Source organism: Castanea sativa, chromosome 7, assembly GCF_040712315.1.
Source record: "Castanea sativa cultivar Marrone di Chiusa Pesio chromosome 7, ASM4071231v1".
In the NCBI taxonomy this organism is placed as follows: Eukaryota; Viridiplantae; Streptophyta; class Magnoliopsida; order Fagales; family Fagaceae; genus Castanea; species Castanea sativa.
This window is the reverse complement of record NC_134019.1, coordinates 1,140,515-1,161,731: the sequence shown is the minus strand read 5'-3', so window position 1 is coordinate 1,161,731 and position 21,217 is coordinate 1,140,515. Positions and strand designations below refer to the sequence as shown.

At 34.3% G+C, this 21,217-nt stretch overlaps 2 protein-coding genes and 1 pseudogene across 2 annotated transcripts; all 3 read right to left on the bottom strand.

The window, feature by feature from the left end:
- Positions 1-498: 498 nt before the first annotated feature.
- Positions 499-11,095, bottom strand: LOC142642207 (pentatricopeptide repeat-containing protein At5g10690-like; annotated as a pseudogene).
- Positions 6,836-7,405, bottom strand: LOC142643126 (uncharacterized). Its single transcript, XM_075817666.1, has one exon. It carries the CDS (start codon positions 7,403-7,405, stop codon positions 6,836-6,838), a length of 570 nt encoding a protein of 189 aa, XP_075673781.1.
- Positions 11,096-11,864: 769 nt separating the features above from the next.
- Positions 11,865-15,375, bottom strand: LOC142643540 (12-oxophytodienoate reductase 3). Its single transcript, XM_075818206.1, has 5 exons — positions 15,178-15,375; positions 14,947-15,087; positions 13,960-14,090; positions 13,516-13,698; positions 11,865-12,776 (listed from the first exon to the last, which is right to left on the bottom strand). Exons 1-5 carry the CDS (start codon positions 15,240-15,242, stop codon positions 12,121-12,123), a joined length of 1,176 nt encoding a protein of 391 aa, XP_075674321.1. The 5' UTR covers positions 15,243-15,375; the 3' UTR covers positions 11,865-12,120.
- Between the last annotated feature and the right edge of the window lie 5,842 nt (positions 15,376-21,217).

Genomic DNA, 21,217 nt, shown 5'->3' with positions numbered 1-21,217 from the left:
GATAAATAGTCTAAAAATACTCTAAAACTCAATAGTATGACTTAATCTTATAAGTAAAGGCGTTTTATAAGAAAATATTGGGATATCACAAAATGACAACAACATTTTTATAATACTCCTGTTTTCAATTATGGTAGGTCTTCTAATATAATTATTTTATTTTAACCTATGATAGGTTGACACCTTAGCATTTATGAAAATATTGTAATATTTTGGTATGGCAGTAAAATAACTTTTGTTTAATCATCAAAAAAGAACAATAATAACATGTGTTCTATTGGTTGTGGAAATGATTGTATAAAATAACTTTTTCCTTTTTTGTGTGTGACTGTGTGAGAATAGTTGTGTTTGTAGGCAGAACTATATTAGATCAACCACATGACCAATAGATGTCGTGATTGTTACGCAAGGAGGTGGGCTTCTCATCATTGTTGAGAGCGGCCATCCAACTGAATAAGAACGCACAAATTTGTATTAGCTTTTTAATTCAGTGTGTTACAGATAATTGAATTTCTCACCACTATTATAGCAAAGAGTATATATGTTCATAATCACTATTCTGGTAAACTTGCAAACATAGAAATTACATTCTAAGAATTAACACGAAGTTTGATTGCATTATCCTAACAATTCTAAGAACAAGCCCTACCCAACACTGGCTAGAAAAAATATGTTGCATAGCCTTATTTACAACTGTCCATATGATTAATTACAAGATGAATCTCAACAAACTGAATTAATAAAGGTAACTGGATGTAAAATACAAAAGCAGCTCAAGATGGTTAGCTGAAAAGAAAATAAGCAAACCTCATTGCAGTCTTCACGATGCAATAGTCCTATGCAGCTGCCCCAGTCATCAATTATAGGCACAACTGGATTTCTTAAGAAGCGCATAACCACCTTCTTCAAGGCCAGAGTACCATGTAGAGGCCGAGATGCTTCAAAAGGAATCATAATACTCTCAATTGGTTCATCTGGTGATACCTGAAGAGAAATGGTGTACTCAGGCAACCTAAAAGAAAATTTTCTGGACCAAAAGGAAAAACTAATATACATATATACATACATACATATATATATATATATATATATATATATATATATATATATATATATATATATATATATACATATATATATATCATGAAGACAGTCAGTCAGTGCTGAAAAATATGAAACATGGGAAACTAGCATTTGCACCCAACATTCAGAATGCTCAATTAAAAGGTCTGATAATTTAATGATTGTTCCAAAAGCTTATACTATTAGGAAATGGTGATTTCACACTCAACTATAATTTGAACACTCCCTCTCGTGTGTGGGCTTAATAAATGGTCTAACATATGGATTTTTAACTTTTTAAGTAGGAGGTAAAGTGGAGATAGGGTTCGAACTTAGGACCACCTACTTTGATACCATGATAAATTATTTGTTAGTCTCAAAATCTTAAATTGTTAGGAAATGATGAATTTAATCATTGAACCGTTTTTCTAACAGTCTCCATACAAGAGTCAACTAAATCTGCTTCTTGTGGGTGGTATCACTCAAGTATTGTGATAATTCTAGAACTGAAAATTGGATTTATCAGCCTTGCCCAAAAGTACCAGATTATGGATTATAAAGGTCATTGAATTCACTTAACCATTTTGGCCTAAGTGATCTTCCATATAAGAGCCACTGATGGTAAAAAGTGAGTCTACATGCACTGACACCTAAAATATGTATTGCATTCAAAAAATAGTCATTAGGACCTTATGAACATTTCGCAATTTGAGAAACAGAGAGACAAGCTGGAAACCTGAGGCAGTAGATGAGGACTGAACATGGATTTGGTGAATCCCAACAAAGCCTCTAAGCGCAGAGCAGCCTGCATTACAGATGTATACTAAAGGTGAGTATATATAAAAGCAAAACCAGAAAATAGCATGATAAAAATGTCCAGAGCAAATAAAATAAAATCAAGAAATTCAGAATAAATCGCCTAGTTTTTCAGCTAGCACAAAAGCAGGTGATATTATATGGTGCACCCCAGAAGATATAACCTAAAGGAGGCCCTTAACATGATTTCTGGATCTGTAAAAAACTATGGAACTTAAATGGCACCTTGCCAGTTGCCCAGCACCACATACAATTTTTTTCTGTGCATCTTCAAAATCAGGATATCATATTTGCATCAATCGCAAACAAAATATTATACAGACAATCATCACATCAGAACATTGAGTAGTTTAGGGGTTTATTTTGTATTTCATTTATTCCCATTATGCAATCATGGAAATTAACAATGCAATACACACCAAGCCTCCTCGACTTGTCCATGATATTCCCTTCCATCTTTTAATGATATTTGTTAGATGTTCAATAGCCTCATCAACCTGCAAACAAGCACCAAATACCAAACAGGTTTGAAAATATTAACATCAGTTGCACATGATAGTATGGGAAGATGTGCTCTGAATAACATGGAAAGGAAAGGTATTTTTTTTCTTGTTGTGTGTTTTTTTTTTTGGGGGGGGGTGGGGGAGAAAGAAACAAATAAGTACACAATAGTTTAGTTAATGTATGAGATAAAAAATTCCAAAGACCATCACAATTGCATGCAGCTACACCAAACAGGTTTGAAAAGTTCCAGATATGTGACGGCAATAAAACAAGGGTAAGAGATGTGACACATTAAGAACATAAAACAGTTGGCTCAGAGATATGTTTGACCAGATTCTAATCCAATATAATTTCTTTTCTCTTAGTCATCATATATTCTTAAGTTCATATTTATACACCACTTAATATCAATGAATAAGAATGCAATTTGGAGACTGGAGGTGAAACTTATGCTAGCATGATTGGCACATAATTACCACTGACAGGGCCCTCGTTAGTGCAAACTTAATTTCAATTTTTTATGCTATAATGCAACAATGTCAAATGATTCAATGATAGCAATCAGCTTACACATTCTTCTAGAGGCAGGGTATACTTTTTTTCTTTTTTTCTTTTTTTTTGATAAGTAATAAAGATAATTTCATTGATATATAAAAGAGAGTCACCCAAGTACACAGGGAGTATACAAGGGAGAACAAATCAAAGACGAACATTACAAAAGTCAAGAAAAGTATACAAGGGTATACTTTTTATAATAGGCCATAACTAATTTGCACCAACCATCATCAGGGAAAACACAAGTAATTGGGGAAAAAAGGACATCTATGCCTGAAAAGACATCAATGTTGATGATTATGTATAACCAGCTCTAGTACCTGACCATCATTTAAAGCTGCTTCCACGAGAAGATTATCAGCTTCTTCTTGACTTGTCAGGGAGATAGTTCCAGCAGTATCCGGCCACATGCGTTTATGCAGGGTTTTGACCATGTCATAATCTCCTCTACTAGCAAAAGCACGCATCAAGGAAAGATAGAGATGAGGCTTCAGTCGCAAGTCTGAATTTCTGCCAGCCTGCTTTAGCATTTCTCCAAATATACAAAGAGCGTCTAAACATCACGGACAGATAGAAACGAATTTATTTTTTAGTTATTAATACATTAAAACAGGATCTCGATCTGCCTTGAAATGAATTAAGTGGGAAGAATAAGAAGAATTGAAATTCACATTGTGCAGCCTCAAGTAACTAGGTTCAGATAACAGATATTGATGCCACTAAAAGATACCACCCTTTTGTAGTGCGTGTACATGTGAATATCAGCACGCAAATATACAAGCTTTATTTCAACAATATGAGCTTGGTGCTTCTCAGCCAAATTCTCTAAATGTAACATGAGCTCTACTTAATAGTTTTTACGTCAATAGACCCTCCGGTTTCATAATCCATTTAATACTAATTTAGCAAACCCCTCCCCCCCCCCCTCTCTCTCTCTCTCTCTCTCTCGCTTCCTTTTGTTTTCTGATGAGAAATGAGTTCATATGGTCATCTTTGGAACATACTGATTCTATGTTGCCTTACATTTTGTAAAATAAGATAGCTGTCCTTGATAGGTTTTCAAATAACATGACACTCTGGAAGCACCTAACTACATCTATCTAGCCCCAATTAAGTAAGTATGTAGTCATTTAAAAAGAAATAAAGAATACAGTTAGATAATTCCTAGCAATCAATTAACTATTCTCTTAATTTTACTCCACTTTACTGCTAGGTTTATAGTCATTTTCACAGGAATATATTCAAGAAAGTTACATACTGAGAAGACACTATAATATGTAGAATGTGACTAACAAACAGTGAGAGAATGCTAGGATATTAGCTACGCGATATTCATGAAAATCAACTCCAACTCTTGTTCATAATTCAACTAATTCTATTTGGATTTTCAAGTACTACAAAATCTTTAAAGGACATTTTATACTAGTTAGATAATTTTGAGATATGCATTGGCTCATAGTTCAGCCTTACCATTCATTAAAGTCATATCAACACATGCTGAACAAACGCAACATAAATTATATTGGATCTAAACTTGGATTGCCACCATACAATCCAAATCTGAGTCCATTACCTAACCTAGTCACCATTTCAGAATTCTGAAGGAAAATTCAAATGTAACATACCCTTGAATGCGTCACAATTTAGCAATGCATCAACTATTGCAGTGTATGCAGTTCGATCTATAAGCAAATTATGACATGATTTCATTTCCAATACAATCTTCTGAAGTCAAGCAGATCCTTGCAAAGTGCAAAACCCTACCAAAGAAAAAAGAACAAAGAAATCTTGCTCAAAATTTGAATCAACAAGACAAATATACAAATTTTACATTAACCAAAAGAAAAGCTAAAAGGCCCTTTCCTCAAAGACAAAGTCCTGCTAATTGTATCCTACCGAAAGAAGGATCAATCACAGTTCCAATTTGTGATTACAATGAATCGAGAAAGACATGTTTTACAGAGGAAGACACATACTTTTCACCAATCCCTGCCAAAAAATGCTATGATGTAATAACTAATAACTTTTAGATACTGTACAGCTGTAAATGTTTTTGAAATACTTAGATAATGTTATGCACTATGCACATTTGAACTTCTACAAACTAAGCATTATATAATTACACAATAAGATAATCACAAGAGCAACCAACCTTGAGTAATGTTGTATAGGTGACAACATCAGGGAAAAGATCATCATGGCCAAATTTCTGTGCTCTGTCCTGAAAAAAGAAAAATGTATAATTTTAGTAATCTAGGCTATTCTCTTGTGCTATTTAAGAGTAATTTCCAGGCTCTAAACTGGCCTTCTGGATACATTTTTGCAACCTTCATTTCCTCCAACGCGTGCATTGCTATGTCCAATTTGTCAGTCTTGACACAAGCATAGATTAGCTTATTATAGGTGAGCTTATCAGGCTTTAACCCTAAACGCAATATCTCTTCGTATGCGGCTCCAGCGGCCAGAGGATGGCCAGTGTTTATATATCCCTGAAAGTTTTTAAAAAAGAGAGAATGTTTAGGCAACATAATTGAGCTTCAGAGTTAGATAATTTACATCGAACGCTCAAGACCACATCATCAACAACTCCAATTTGGTGAGCTTAATGCTAAAGCACTAAGGGGAAAAACAAAAAACAAAAAAACAAAATCATACACTGCAATTTGTACTTTTCTCACAGATAGCCAGATAGGTATCGAACCTTCATTAATAAGTTATATGCTGAGACTGAAGGATTACTGCCTTCACGAAGCACAAAACCATATCGCCTAAAAAGACCATTAGCACGGCGTAAATCTCCTGTACTACAGCAATCCAAGTGAGGACATATCAGTGAGCATGACATGATTGTAATAAAGCAATTTGTAGCTTGACCATTAAATCAAAAACAAAAACAAATTCAATCATAGTCCAAAATACAAAACCAAACTTACAATAATAGCTATGTTATGAATCTGGTAAAAGTAACCAACAATAAATAAGAAGTGTAAAAAGAGACTAATGTTATCAATTTTCTAACACTGACCAGCTTCAATCAAAGCATCAAGCAGGCCGTAGATAAGTGGTGCAGAGTAATTCATGCGCTTGTATCTTCCAAATACGCTTCCAGGTCAAAGAACAGTCACCATCCGACAAGGAAGGGAGCCCATTGGTCACCTCTGTAGCAAGTAGCCTATATGCTGACTTTACCGAATAATTTCCATCTGGAGGGCCAAACCAGTGCATCTTCGTTACTCACTTCACTGACATAAATCTTCATGAACATCTCAGCTTCCCAGGGGTAAAAAAGGTCCTGTATTAGTCCCGAATCCAATATTTTTGTGCAGGGATAAAACAGCTCACACACCTTCTCCACCCCTGCACCATTCCTAGGCGAGATCACTCTACTCTGTCCCAGATCCGACAGCCATTTGTGACTCCAAATATCTATCATCCGGCCATCTCCTACTATCCACACAGCCCCCGTATGAATTACTTCCCTGGATTGTAAGATACTTCTCCAGGCATAGGTTTGGTTCAATTTACAGACCAGGTAAAAATAAAATAAAATAAAACAAATTTAAGAACGGCTTGTAAAATTTGTTTTATCTATAGCGTTATTGTTTCAAAAATGAAATTATATTAGCAACGTTACAAGACGTTGTACCATGAGAAGTTAAGTCCAGTAACAACATTCTTGTTACTTTTATGTTCTGTTAAACTCATGATCCATCAGAGGAATATCAAATAATTTCCATCTGAAAATGATAAATGATTTCCGCTGAATATTATTTTTCCATCAGGCCTGATACAGCTAAAGACTACTTCAAAAAACAAACATTAAAGAGATACAAAATTTCAAATGGGCAATAAAAAACAAAGATGGGGGAACATTCCAAGATGGTGAATGGTCCAAAACTTAAGAGTTTGCAGCCCACTGCTCGGGAGCTGCTTCTTCATCAGTCAATCGATCTTCCACTTGGCCTTCCTCAATCTGCTTCTGTTTGTCTGACCAACCAGGCATTTGTCTCCTGGCATCCCTACGAGCTGTCCTCTCGGCCACTTTCAGATCTTTAAAACGTTGTTCGAACCTGGCTTCATCCTCAGGTGAAAAGAAAACAACTTCCCTCTTCCCTAGCTCTTCGTACATCTTCTCAATCCTAGACTTCCAGTAGAGGCCCATTTCTGTGTCCATCTTGTGGTCAGGAGTTTTCAGCAGGTACTCATCAATCCCTCCTGCCTTGTCAAAGCAACGAAGGGCATGAGTGGTGACTTTCACTAGAACATGGCGGTCTAAAACGTAACTGAAGAGCCGCTTCTCCTGGACATTCGGCTTCCAAGTCCTCCTTGACCTATCACCAGAATTGCAGAAAAAGTTCTGATGAATAAAGATACTTCTTCTAAGTTGATAAAAGACAAAAACTTCAAATGCCAAAATGGAGCAAGCAGGAGACAACTTATGTTGCGCAACAACACAAGACAACTTCATTCTACGAATTGCATAAATGAATCCAATAAAACATTAAATATTATGTAGTAGAAGCGTACAGACTGACTGACTATATGCCTAATTTTAAAATCCTCATCCAAAACAAACTGCAACAAGCAAATCAATTAAATATCATGTATTAGAAGTGTTAAGGCTAATTGATTAAATGCCAAATTCTAAAAACCTCATCCAAACCTAACCACCACAAGCAAATCCATGAAAAAAGTAAGCACTTCATATACCTGAATGGCATTTGTCCAGATTATAAATATTCATTATCATAAAGATTTATAAAAGTAGATGTATTCATGTTTTATCCAGGCACAATTTAGCATTTGTCATCATCATCTCTGACAAGGATTCAATGACTTGATTAGAGGAAATCTACAGCAATGATGGCCAGATGTATGATATCATTGAATCCATTCAATCACATAGCAAAGTCCAAGGAATTGGAGGCTTATGCAAATACTTTAATACTCCATCACTTCACCAGGCCTCATTCCTATGTTTCAATGGATTGGTAAGACTATAACACTGACTTATTCTTAATGCATAATACCATAATCTTAAATAGTGAAAAAAGAAATCTACAGGTGAAAGGTTAGGAGCAATGTAGAATCTATCTCACTAGGATCAAGGAGTCAAGGACCTTTGGCTCAGTTTCAATTGGGAGATGCTCTCCTGCCTAAGGTCAGAAATATGAACTACCAAAAGGACATACAACGGCAATGGGCATGTAGCCCATGGGTAGTGTAGGGAGGACAAGGGGTAAAATAGCCAAATAGGAAAGAGTACGTCTTAAGACATCAGGGATACTAATGTGTCTAATATCATACAAAACTAAAGTCAGACTCATAAACAGTGATTGGTCTTCTAATTTCAACTAATACCTCCTTCCATCCCCGTGCTACTACGTACCCACCAAATATTGCAAGCACTTTCTGGCAATGAATCATATGAGGACTCAGACCCCAAGATATGATAGATGTGCAAATTTTCCAGCTAACAAAAATCCTGATTTACCTTATGCCAGTATAGCATTTTTTTTATTTTTTTTATAAATAACGTAATTTATTGACGAAAAAAGACAATATATACAGGACGTATACTAGAGAGCATCCCAATCATGGTGCAGAGTACAATGATCAATGAAATCTTTTTGATAGGTGAAAAAGAATAAAAACCCAATGAAGGCCCCGGTAAAGTAATTGATGAACCAACTCCAAGGATGGGCATATTAGAACTAGCTGACCTTTATGTGATTAGCTTTCTTTGCTAAATGCATCCATTGACCCCTCCTCCCCTTCCCAGGTTTTTCTTTCTTCTCTTCCCCCAACCTTCTCTCACAAGAAGAAGAAAAGAAAAACATGGACGTGGGACTAGTGGTCAATGCTCCATAAAAACATACTTATAAGTTATATCAAGGGACCCAAACATGTACCAGCTCCCAAATTTGTAATCAGTCACATACAAGGGATTGAACTAAACTTTGGTGGATATATACAACCTTCTACAGATTCAAGAACAAAAAGAAGGACAAACAGAGTACCATTACTCTTCATACTGCATCAACTTTTAGAACGTTCACAATACAAATTTGAGTATGGTTCTAAGTATCTTGGGTAATAAATAAGATTGAGGCAGAAGCTCTCTCTTTCTCTCTCTTACAGTCCAGTCATTGGAGAAAATTAACTATGAAAGAAAATAAAAGAATTCAGCAACTTGATTGAAATTAATTGGGGACCTAAGCTACAGTACCTAATTTTTCTCCAATTTCTAATTCATTATCATATATGCACAGTCTAGTTGTTTACAATAAAAGCTTACACAAATCAGAAGCATTTCATCCCTGGGATTCCTGGTTTGAGGCTGTAATTTCAGATTTTAACAAATTAGATAAGCACAGAATGACAAATTCTCCTCAACTAAAGCCAAACAAAGTCTAAAAGTATAAGACTTGGAACACATTTAAACTTTAGCAGAGAAAAATGTTAATTGATCCTACATACAGATTGCCAAAGGTCCCATTTTTAGAGGATTTGAAATGACCACCCATATGAACAAAATCGAAAGCATTTGGGCTCTCGGACTAGCTGTAATTTCAGGTTTTAACAAATAATATAATTACATAATGACTCATTCTTCTCAACTAATGCCAATTGTTGCCACCATCTTCACTGACGCGATTGCCGAACTGGATGTGGTGGCCAGCGTAGAGGCCGCGTTTGGCTCGGCCCATGACAACCTCACTGTCCAGTATGCATTTCTTGAGTGACTCTTTCAATCCAGGAGCCAAGTTCTTCTCTCCTACATTCTTGAACACTCTCTTCATCATCTACTTTCCTCTAAACACCATTTCTAAAGCTAATGAAAGGGGCTTGAATTCTTGGATTTATACCACTATAGGGAGGTCATCAGAATTGCGATTTCACCCATGTATGTAGCACTAAGTGCATTTCTAATGTGTCAAAATTATTGATCAAAAAAATTGGCAAACAATTCATCCAAGTGAATAGCACACTGAATAAAAATTTTGAAAATAAATAAGGAATTAAAGAGAAAAGCCAAACGCATACCTGTGCACATCTTTCTTCAATCAGCTTCTTATCCCCACCCCCCTGTAGAATTATTGTGTCATCAAGAGAGACAGACACCCATTATTTTATTTTACTTTTTTGAAGTTAGTCGTGTCCCAAAGAAATTCAAATATAGCACCATAGCACACTCTGCACAAAAACATAAACCTTTTTTGCAGTTCCAAGCATTTCAAATTGAACTTTGTCAAGGGTTAAACCACAATCTTCAGTGATAAACTGTACAATAAAGGTCTTAGCATAAAAAGAAAAATATAAAAGAGAAAAGAAAAGAGAAAAAACTCTGCATATTATAAGTGTGCGTGTGTGTATATATATATATATATTAGAAATTAATTTTGGGGTAAAAGATTGCATAACCTCTCCCCCGGTAAGAATTGGCAAGATCATCTAAGTTTGCTCTTCTATTTTCCCCAAAACCAGGAGCTTTGATTGCACAAACCTAAACACATGAAATTACACTTTTAAATTATGAAAGTTGACACTACAACAAGCAGAATTAATGTCAAAAACATGGGCGAGTTGTGAAATTCAATCACCCTGTTTTAAATTCCTTAGAAGAAAAAAAAAAGTGCAGAAAATAAAAGAAATTTCCACTTTTGCTTCTCACACTTGAATGTCATTTCCACATTTTCTAATAATGAAAAGATTCAAATATACAATTATACCAAACACCATTAGAAAAAAAGAACATATAAACAACTCAAAATGCCTACATAAAACCCATGTGGCAAACACGTTTACTTAGTGATTCAAAGAAAACCCATCACCCCCATTAAGCTTTAAACCCTTTTCTTTCATTTACTTTGCAGAACATGTCAGTTTTACTCTATTCTTAACCCAGTACCCTTCCAAATGCAAATACTAAAGAGAGGAACCAAATCCGAGATTCGAAGCTTACCGATGAGTGCTGGAGTGACCGGAAAGAGATAGCGTCAATATCCGGCGAACAACTCAGAAATCTGCTGAAGCTTTGAAGAGTTTTGATGTGATTGGAAGCCGAGAAAATGAGGGAAAATGAAAAACCCTCGTTAAACCTGAGAGCTGGTTTTTTTTTTTTTTTTTGGGATGGGTTGGGTTGAATTTGGGCTATATTGATTTTGGGTTAAATGGGGTTAAATGGCCCAATAATCATTGAGTCTAATTGAGATGATGTCCATTTAATTCAATTAATAATTGGATGAGTTTGAGTTAAATTAGAGTGGGTAGATTTGAGTAGACAAATGTGTTTGAGCTTATTTTGCCACCCTTCTCTTCATGAAACTCATTATAAAGAAAAGAAGGAAAAATATGTATAGATCTAATTAGCGAAAATTTTATTGAATATGGCTATGTATAAACTCTAAATTAGCAGAGAATCAAATTTTAAAATTAAATAAATAATGGAATGAAAAGTTAAAAACATTAATTTTTATATATGAGATTATGATGTTAGGCAAGCTAATGTTAATTTCTAGCGTAAGTAGTGTTGATGTAGCAATTTATAAACATCCTCAAATGATATTTTGAAAAATCATCACAGATGATATTGATAATAGTTCATTTGCAGTGTGATCCCGAATTGTGTAAGAAATATGGGATTATGATGTTAATCAACTTGACGAAAATCAATTAGCCTACATTAAGCTTGGTCTATATAAACCTTTTCAAACAAGCTACAAGTAGCTTTTCAATAATCGTGGTTTGCATTTTTTTTGCTTCACGAATTCTTTTTTGGTTATGCTTTGGCCCCCTCAAATTTGATCTCGTGCTAATGGACAGACTGAAATAATTTCTAGAACAGAATTGACAACCCCATAACATATCATAAGGATTTGTACTAATCGCTAAAAAAAGGGGGCATGTCAGCCAATAGCAACCCATTTTAGCCAGCAATATCAAATATCATTACAGGCTTACAGTGCATAAAAAGCTCCATGCCATAACACAAACTAATGAAGATTTGTTTCTGAAATTTGTAGTGTACAATGCATATTTGAAATTACTTCTGCTAACTATAATCACTCTTAAGTCTCCAGTCTCCACAACGAAAATATATCAAGTTTAAGCCCAAAACAAGACATAGGCAATTATTAGAGTAACGTACAAGCAATTATTCAGTTAATATGTCCCTAGCTATCAGAGGCGGGACAATGCCTCCTTTCCTTCCTTAGTTAGAAAAGGGTAGTCTGTGTACCCAACAACAGGATCCTGTGTATAGAAAGTTTTTCTAATGTACTTATTTAGGGGTGCATTGATCTTAAACCTCATGACCAAGTCCGGGTTTGAGATAAAATGGCGACCATAAGATATCAAATCAGCCTCATCTTGAGCCAAAGCTTGTATTCCTAGCTCTCGAGTGAAGCCACCACTACAGATAAAGGTTCCCTGATATGCTTTTCTGAAGGCCCTAATTAGGTGAGTTTCCTCCTCTTCACTGCCAGGTCTTCCAGATTCTGTCTGCCCATAAGCTGTGTATCGAGGCTGAGTCACATGAAGATAAGTGAGTTTTGAGCCATGTTCTACTTGGAATTTGTTAAGTCTTTCAATCACTGCCAAGCCTAGGCCAAGTGGGTCTGAATCTGTGGCATCAAGGTGATCAATTGCTGGAGAAATTCTCACTCCAACTCGTTCTGCGCCAATGGCTGCCACTACCGCTTTAACCACCTGCAATAAGAATTTGCACCGATTGTCAATTGAGCCACCATACTCGTCTGTTCGATCATTGATCCCATCCTTCAAAAATTGGTCAATGAGGTAGCCATGTGCCCCATGAATCTCAATTCCATCAAAACCTGCATTACACGAAGATTATTTTTATATTTTTTGATAAATTGCATTACATGAAGATTATATATACGATGATACTTGAACATAATAACAACTGCTTGTTTGTCAGTATGATGCACCATGGATGACAAACAAATCCATTGCATCAAACTTCAATCAAAGGTGCAGAGTGAAAAGATAACCTTGAGGCAATTACATGTCCTGCATTATAATTAATTTTTACTAACAATTTGAATTTTCAATGCAAACTGGTTAAAGAAAAATTAAACGCTTACTAAGTGATGCTTAAATTTTCAAAATAATAATAACCATTTGCTTTTTATAAAATTTCTGAAATCCTAAGCTCTTCTTATCTTTAATATTTTGATGCACCTGTGAGCAACTAAAGAATTGAGGGACCACGAATAGGTATCAAGTCCAAAACTATATGCACGGGTATGACATTGACATTTGGAATCATGATTTCACATATATGCATGCAGCCTTTCCACTTGTAATCTATTCAATAGCCACTAAAAGGAGACACACTCATAGTCACTTAACGTGCCCCATGTTACTACAAAGCAGAGTCATACTCATACAAAGTTATGATGGTTGAATACCCTTTTAGTTAAAACTTAAAAGGCACTTCACCCCAGTTATAAGCAGGTAAAGTAATTAAGCTAAAGTCATTAGAAGCTCAGAAGTAAAGCAACTGCATGACATAGTCACAAGCTGATAAAGACATAAGTTAAATTAACAAACCTGCTCGAATGGCATTCGATGCTGCCCTGCGATAATGCTCCACAACATCCAATATTTCATAAGTTTCCAGGGCTCTAGGCTTCGGGTATATGCCATAGGACCCGTCTGGCAAAAGAACTCTCCATCTATTTGATATGGGCTTGTTCGTGGATGAAATTGGAGGCGCCCCTCCGGGTTGATAAACTAATCAATTGGTCAAAGACACCAGCTAAAATGGTCAGCTCTTCAACAACAACAACAAAATTACCAGTCTACAACTACTAATAATAATAATAATAATAACATCGATCATCTTGTCTTTAGGAAGAGAGCAATGAATCTATCTTGAATCCAAAATAAGTTACGAAAGAAGCTCCATTTGAGATAAAGCTCATTGATGAGAATTTGATTAATTATTAATTATATAACATCAATTTCCAGATAGATAGATAGATAGATAGGCACCTTGATGAGATGCACGGCCAACATGCCACAATTGGCAGAAAATGATGGCACCTTTGGCATGAACTGCATCCACCACTTTCTTCCATGCTTCCACCTGCTCTTCATTATATATCCCAGGAACATGTGGGAACCTGCTTCCATCAACAAAAATATTCATTACTATCTATCTATCTATCTATCTATCTGTACGTAAACAAAAAAGATCATATATATTTGAACCTATATATAGTTAGTGTTGTTGTGACATATTGATCGAGGACACTAATTTGCAATAGCCAAAGCAGATAAAGCTTGATTCCAAGATGTTTAGGTTTATGGACAATAAAAATTCATTAAAATGACACATTAATTCATTTCTGTTGTATTTATTAAACAGAATGGTTATAATTTAATCAAGTGTTCTTTTTCTTTTCTTTTTTTTTTGTATAAATTCTTATCCATGTTCAATATGTGGAGCATTTGGAAAACTCAGATTTCATTCAACTTTCAGACATTGAAATAGTAACAGTAAGCCCATTTAAATCCAAAACTACTCTGTCCCAAATCCACAAAGATCCAATTACTACTTATCATGCCCAAATTAAAAGTGATACTAATTAGGATTCGTAATCTTTTTACAATTGATGATCAAAACATATCATGACTTTAAAACTTGCACACTAATTTATCACCAACCTCTTTTATGTTTTCTTTTTTCTTTTTTTTTAATTAACACCCGTCATTAGATGTTACACTCAAATTTCATAAAAATTGTGTTTTTATTTTTTTCATATTTACTTTTGAAAAAGGCTTTTGTTAATCGATCGATGCAATTGCACATCTGTTATGAGAAAAGTTTAAATAATTTAATAAGTGGGCTAATGAGTTGGAGAGACACACAAAAAAGTGATCGGTTGATGCGAAGTTGTAGTCATAAGTGGGGCACACATAACAGAGCACTAAAGTAAAAGAAAGATAAAAAAAAGTGAGGTGAAAAGACGAAAGTACCCGGCGGCTGTGTTGGAGACCAAAGTGCCTTCAGTGATGAGAAAACCGGCGTGAGTTGACCTTTGCTGGTAATACTCCGCAAGCGCTGCTTGTGGAATCCCATTCAAAGCTCTGCACCTCGTCATCGGAGCAAGTACCACCCTGCCAAGTGCCAAGTGCCAAGTGCCAAAGTGCATCTCAAATTAAGTAAAAAGTATAAAAGAAATAAGAAATAGTAGTGAGAGAGCTGACCTGTGAGAGAGGTTGAAGTTGCCCATCTTGTAGGGAGAGAAGAGTGTTGCTGATTTTTCCGCCATCTCTGTTATCACTATTGATCGATCTCGATGATGATGATGATGATGATGATCTGAAAGTATTAGTCGGAAGCCACGACACGAGACGAGACTCGAGAGACAGCAGCTTTTGTTATATAAATAAAATTATCGATCAAAAAGGGTTTACTTTTTGGACATTTTAGTATTTACCTGTTTTTTTTGTATTTTTGTAACTGGTCGGAAGGGAATAATATCACGTGAATCATGTGTGTGGCCGGCTGTCTGGATAAATGGAATGGGTTTTTCCTTTTCTATAAATAAATAAATAAAAAGCACACAAACCCACAATTTGCTGATATTTTAAAGGTCATAGTTAGTAAATTTATTATTAATAAACTATAATAGAAATTTTTTAACATTATTTTTATTATTTTTTTAATAAAATATTTTTAAAAGTAATTCCTAAATTAATGTCATTGGTTAACATTTTTCATAATTATACTATTATTTTTTTATGAATGTATACTATTTATATTTGAGAAATGATATGTCCATAATATTTTTACAATATTTTTACAATAAATCCTAAGTGGCAGGATGTTACTGGTTATTATTGTTGGGGCAAAAAAGTAATCTTAGTATTAGGTTCAAATTTGAACCAATAACAACTAACCACCTATGATTTGTTGTAAAAATATTATAAAAATATTGTCGACGTAGCACCTCTCTATATTTTGTCACTATGTACTTGTGATAAAAATTTAACAACACGTGATTACGATTAGAAAATTATCGTTTTTATTTTTATTTTTATTTTTATTTTTATTTTTTAAATTTTGTAGATTCCCCATGACGTTTTCATTTTAAATTATTTGAAGGTAGAACGAACACGTGTGGTATTTCAACATAAATGAGTTGTGTAATTTGACCGTACATTTTTTTTCAATGCTTCAAAGTCTAAACCGTGTTTGAATTTTGCAATTGATTGAAGAATGAAAGGCTAGTATGTTATACTATTTAGTTTGTCACGCTTGGACGGTGATCAACGATTAGTATGCGAATGACATTCATTTCTATTCAAAAACACCCCTTTTTTTTTTTAGCTCATCAAAAAAAAAAAAACACCCATTTTTTTTTTGTTTTTTTGTTGCTGAAAACTAACAAAATATAATTTTTAAGCTATGCTTATTACATGTAAATTGTAATCTTCAGATAATGGTGCTTCCACGTTAATCTTCATCTAGCGCAAGAATGGAAATATACAAAAATATGGGTTGGGTTGTGTACACTGAATAATTATTCGAGTTTTGGAAGTTATCTTAATTTTGCTGTAAATATATTGGATAAAAAGGTAACGTCATAAATTGAAGCAAAAAAAAGAAAAGTTAGGTAGAGATAATAGTTTTTTTTTTTTGAGAAAAGATAACAGATAATATTAGTAGTAATAATTGGGTAAGTCCTGCTGGATATGTTAATATATATATATATATATATATATATATATATATATATGTGTGTGTGTGTGTGTGTGTGTGTGTGTGTGTTGGAGGGGAATGTGAATGATTGGCACTCGTATCTCACACACAGTTAATTTGTATCATTGTTATTGATTCCGTTCCGTTCCGGCCGGAACGGCCGGAATTTTTCGTTCCGGTATGCAAACCGGTACCAGGATACCCATCATTCCACCTCGGGCCAGATTTCGGACCATTCCGGTCCATTCCGGCCGTTCCGGCCAATTCCGGCCAATTCCGGCCGAGATGTGAATTCCGGCCGGAACATGATTTGGCCTATGGAAAAAAAAAAAAAAAAAAAAATTGATGGCTAATATTATGTTATAAATTTTGTTGGCTTATTAGTTATTAATTATTATGGGCTTATGTAATGAGTAATAACTTGTTATAAATCTTCTTATTATTTGATGTTGTATTGAGGTTTAAGACATAAGAGTTAAGATTAAATGTTTTGTATTATTTGATATTTAGTTATTGTCTTCTAAATCTTCTTATTGTGTGATGTTAAATAGATGTTATATTGATGTTTAAGACTTAAGAGTTAAGACTAAATGATTTGTATTATTTGAAATTTAGTTATTTATTTATTAGAATTGACAATTTGATGTTTTACAAGAATATATATAATTTAATTTTTAGGAACCCGAAACACCTTAAAACGGTACGCCGAAATCGGCCGGTACCGAAATATTTCATTCCACTGGACAAACCGAAACGGGGTCCGAAACGGTATTAATAACAATGATTTGTATAAACCCTGGAGAACTTTCCTTGGGCTTTAAATGCATTAGAAACAAGATGTCCTCTTACTGGCTCTGTTCAGTTGGGCTTAGCCCACTTGATGTATTCCAACTCCAAGTTTCCAATAAATGGTCGTTCAAAAATACAAGCAACCATTAACATATCTTCTCTTCAAAATTAATAAAAATCAATGGAAACAGGTCAAAGTTCACATATTTTTTCTTATAAAAAAAAAAAAAGTTCACATATTTTTCTCATTTGATAAAAGAAGACAATCAAGTCTTATTTTTTTTGAGAAAAAAGTATTTAGAGTCTATTTGGCATTAGCCTCAACTTTTAGCTCTTAGTTTTTGTATACAGTTTTTTAAAATCTCATATTTTCCCATATTTTTTCACTTTTTCAAATCTTTTCAAGATACAGATATACTTTAATACACTTTTAGCAAAAAAATTTCAACAAAAAGTTAGATAAGTTGTTCCCAAATAGATACTTAATGTTTCGGATCAATATTGTCATAAACACAAATTTTCAAGCATCAAATAATTGAAATAGTTTCACAAATGAAATTTGTATTTATGAATGAGAAGGCACAATTCTTTGTATTTAGATTCTATTTAATGTAAAATAAATCTCTTATTCAATCTCCTTGGAAAAACTTTGATTCAAGAAATTATGTTGATGTAGTCTTGATTCTAATACAAGTGACCTCCGCATTGATTGGAAGATAGATTAAAAGGTCTTTGCAATGGAACTTTGACAAATATCTGGTTGTACGCTTGTTAGAGACTTCTTGTTCTTCGCGTTTTTTGTGTATTCTTTGAATGTTCTTCATCCTCAAACGTTAGTGGTGGAAGTTTTTCGGGGCTTTAGAGAATGAATATGATGAAACCTTGAAGGATTAGAGCCCCTGGAACTTGATTCCAACAAAACTTGAAGACTTTGAATGAATGTTCTTTGTATTCGAAGATCTTGATGTAGAAGTTCTTCAAAACTTTGAATATGACATAGCTTTCAAGGTATAAAATTTTGAAGTTATTAGAGGTTTTGAACTTTATTCCAGTAGAACTTTAAAACTTAGAGGGGTGAATGTTCTTATATTTGAAGATTTTATTGTAAAAGTTCTTAGAGGCTTTGAAGCTGCAATTCAACAGAGCTTTGATAGTTGAAGTTCTTAAAGGTTTTGAAACTTGAAACCAACAGAGTTTTAATAGTTCTGAATATTCTCCTACAATACTGGTAATAGCCTTTATTTATAGGAATCTTAAGAGGGTTTAATGACACATTGTAGGCAACATATGTCATAATTTGAATGGAGAAAGTTTAAGGGTTTTTTTTAAAAAAATTTTATGGGGAATCTTTAAGTCTTATCCTTTAAGGTACACGTGACATCATTTAATTATATAAAGTGTCTTCGTTTTAAGTAAAATCAGTGTGTAACCTCGTGCATATGTACGGGTATAATTATAAACAATTACAATTATATAGTTCAAATTATATATGGTATTAGTTTATACATTTTTTAAACTATACATTTCTAAAATATATATGTAATGGTTTCTCATTATATATATATGTGTGTGTGTGTGTGTGTGTGTGATTTAGAATTTAATTGAATTTAGACTTTTTGGTTTTAGCACCCAATAATTCACTTGTAACAAAAATTAAAAAATTAGATGGACACGTGGCGTAAAATTAAACTCCCATTAGATTTGGACTCTTTGATTTTGACACTCAACTAAAATGTAATCTGATGAGGCAATTCAATCGTAGGCTGGACGATCCGGATTTGAAAGGACAACTCGCTCTCCAATGACCTGAAAAACAGAGAAAAACGATCAAAGGTAATCGGGATCGCCGGTCAAGAACCCTCCGATGGTAAAGTCAGTTTTCTCTATATTCTTGGAGTTCCAATCTTTTGGGAAAAAATGTTCAACGTACCTTTCATTGGTCCGGACAAGTGCTTATATAGTGCCTTAGGAGCGGTTACTTGGGATTATAACCTCTCCTGAATTTGAGGAAACCGGGGGTTCGTGGATAACTCCTACAACCGTTTAGGAGTTAATATTCTCTCATATAACGGTCGCCTGAGGTTAGGCGTGAATTACGGGTGGTAAAATGTGCTTGATAATTCCAAGTGTAACATCCTCTTCCATGAGTCTTTATGTGGACGACTCCTCTCGGGACAGGCTGTGCGCATCCCATGGACGAGGGATGTAACTTCGCTATCACCTCAGGACGGCCTTGTCCGTTACCCTTGTCCTGAAGATAACTCCTGGACGGCTGCCGAGGTGATGACCGTCCAGGGACGGTCTGAGCGTCTTCATCCCACATCATAATCTATGCAAACGCATTGATGCATTTAAAATTAAACACAATTTTTATTATAAAAATATAAATAATTAGTCAAATTGTTGTAAATAAAAAAAGCATGTAACACATGCATACAAATATACATTTCTAAAATATCTATGTAACGGTTTCTCAGTTTATATTATATACATGATTTAGAATTTAATTGAATTTAGACTTTTTGGTTTTAGCACCCAATAATTCACTTGTAACAAAAATTAAAAAATTAGATGGGCACGTTGCGTAAAATTAGACTTCCATTGGATTTGGACTCTTTGATTTTGACACTCAACTAGAATGTAATCTATGCAAACGCATTGATGTATTTAAAATTAAACATAATTTTTATTATAAAAATATAAATAATTAATCAAACTGTTATAAATAAAAAAACATGTAACACATGCATACGTATGGATACATTTAAAATTAAACAAAACTTTTATCATAAAAATATAAATAATCAGTCAAATGATTTTTTTTTTTTAAGTAAACATAATTAGTCACATATTAAATTATTACCTAAATTTAATACTACTTGTGATCCTTTTTTTACTAATTTTTAAGAAGATATAACGTGTAGTAATTTTTGTTGTGTGATAATTTTTATTGAGTATATGCGATTGGTTTTTTTTTTAATTTTAATTTTATAATTCATTAATATTAGATTCTTAGTGTCTTGCACTCATTAACTTACTTGGTACAAAGATTAAAAAATTTAAATGGATAATTATGGTGTGGTCCTCACATAAATTTAAATATATGTCGTAAAATTGGATTCTTATTTCAAATTCTAAGTAAACTTTCTTTGAGTTTTACTTATTAATATATGTATGGATAACATGTGGATTCCAGTTAGCTCAGCTAGTAAAGTCTCTGATGTTTGTATAAGAGATATGGGTAGGGGTGTCCACGGTCGATCCGCTGATCTAGTCAGATTTTCTAGTTCGGGTCTTGTCGGTTTCAGGTTGTATTGGGTCGGTCTCAGGTTTCATCACCGAGGCCGATATCTAGCCGAATTCGGCGAGATCTAGCCAAAATCTGACCGGACCTGTCAAAATCTAGCCTAGATTTCATTGGATAACAATGATATCTCATTGGATCTCGAAGAATCTCGCCAAATTTGGTTTGGAATGCTCAATAATTTGTCAAAAACGTTGAAGGAATCGGTTCAGGTCGGGTCGAGTTAGAGTGATCGGAATCCAAGTCCGACCGCCAGAGTTGACGGATCGGGTGGAGGCGGGTCGGACTCGGGTGGGTTGGTCGGGTTGAGTGGTCTCGTGGGTCATTTGGACAGTTCTAGATATGAGGTTCAATCTCCACCTACACCAAAAACTGATTGGTGTCTTAGTCTGATAATAAAACGCCATAGGTTGAAACTCTCTAAAATATATATATATATATATATATAT

What these genes read in the sequence shown, in the direction of transcription:
- LOC142643126 (XM_075817666.1), bottom strand. Translation starts at nt 7,405, where the DNA reads ATGAAGTTGTCTTGTGTTGTTGCGCAACATAAGTTGTCTCCTGCTTGC.
- LOC142643540 (XM_075818206.1), bottom strand. Translation starts at nt 15,242, where the DNA reads ATGGCGGAAAAATCAGCAACACTCTTCTCTCCCTACAAGATGGGCAAC. An exon ending in GTCTCCAACACAGCCGCCGG is followed by an intron (nt 14,091 to 14,946) that starts GTACTTTCGTCT and finishes TGATGGAAGCAG; the next exon opens with GTTCCCACATGTTCCTGGGA. An exon ending in ATCGAATGCCATTCGAGCAG is followed by an intron (nt 12,777 to 13,515) that starts GTTTGTTAATTT and finishes CGTGTAATGCAG; the next exon opens with GTTTTGATGGAATTGAGATT.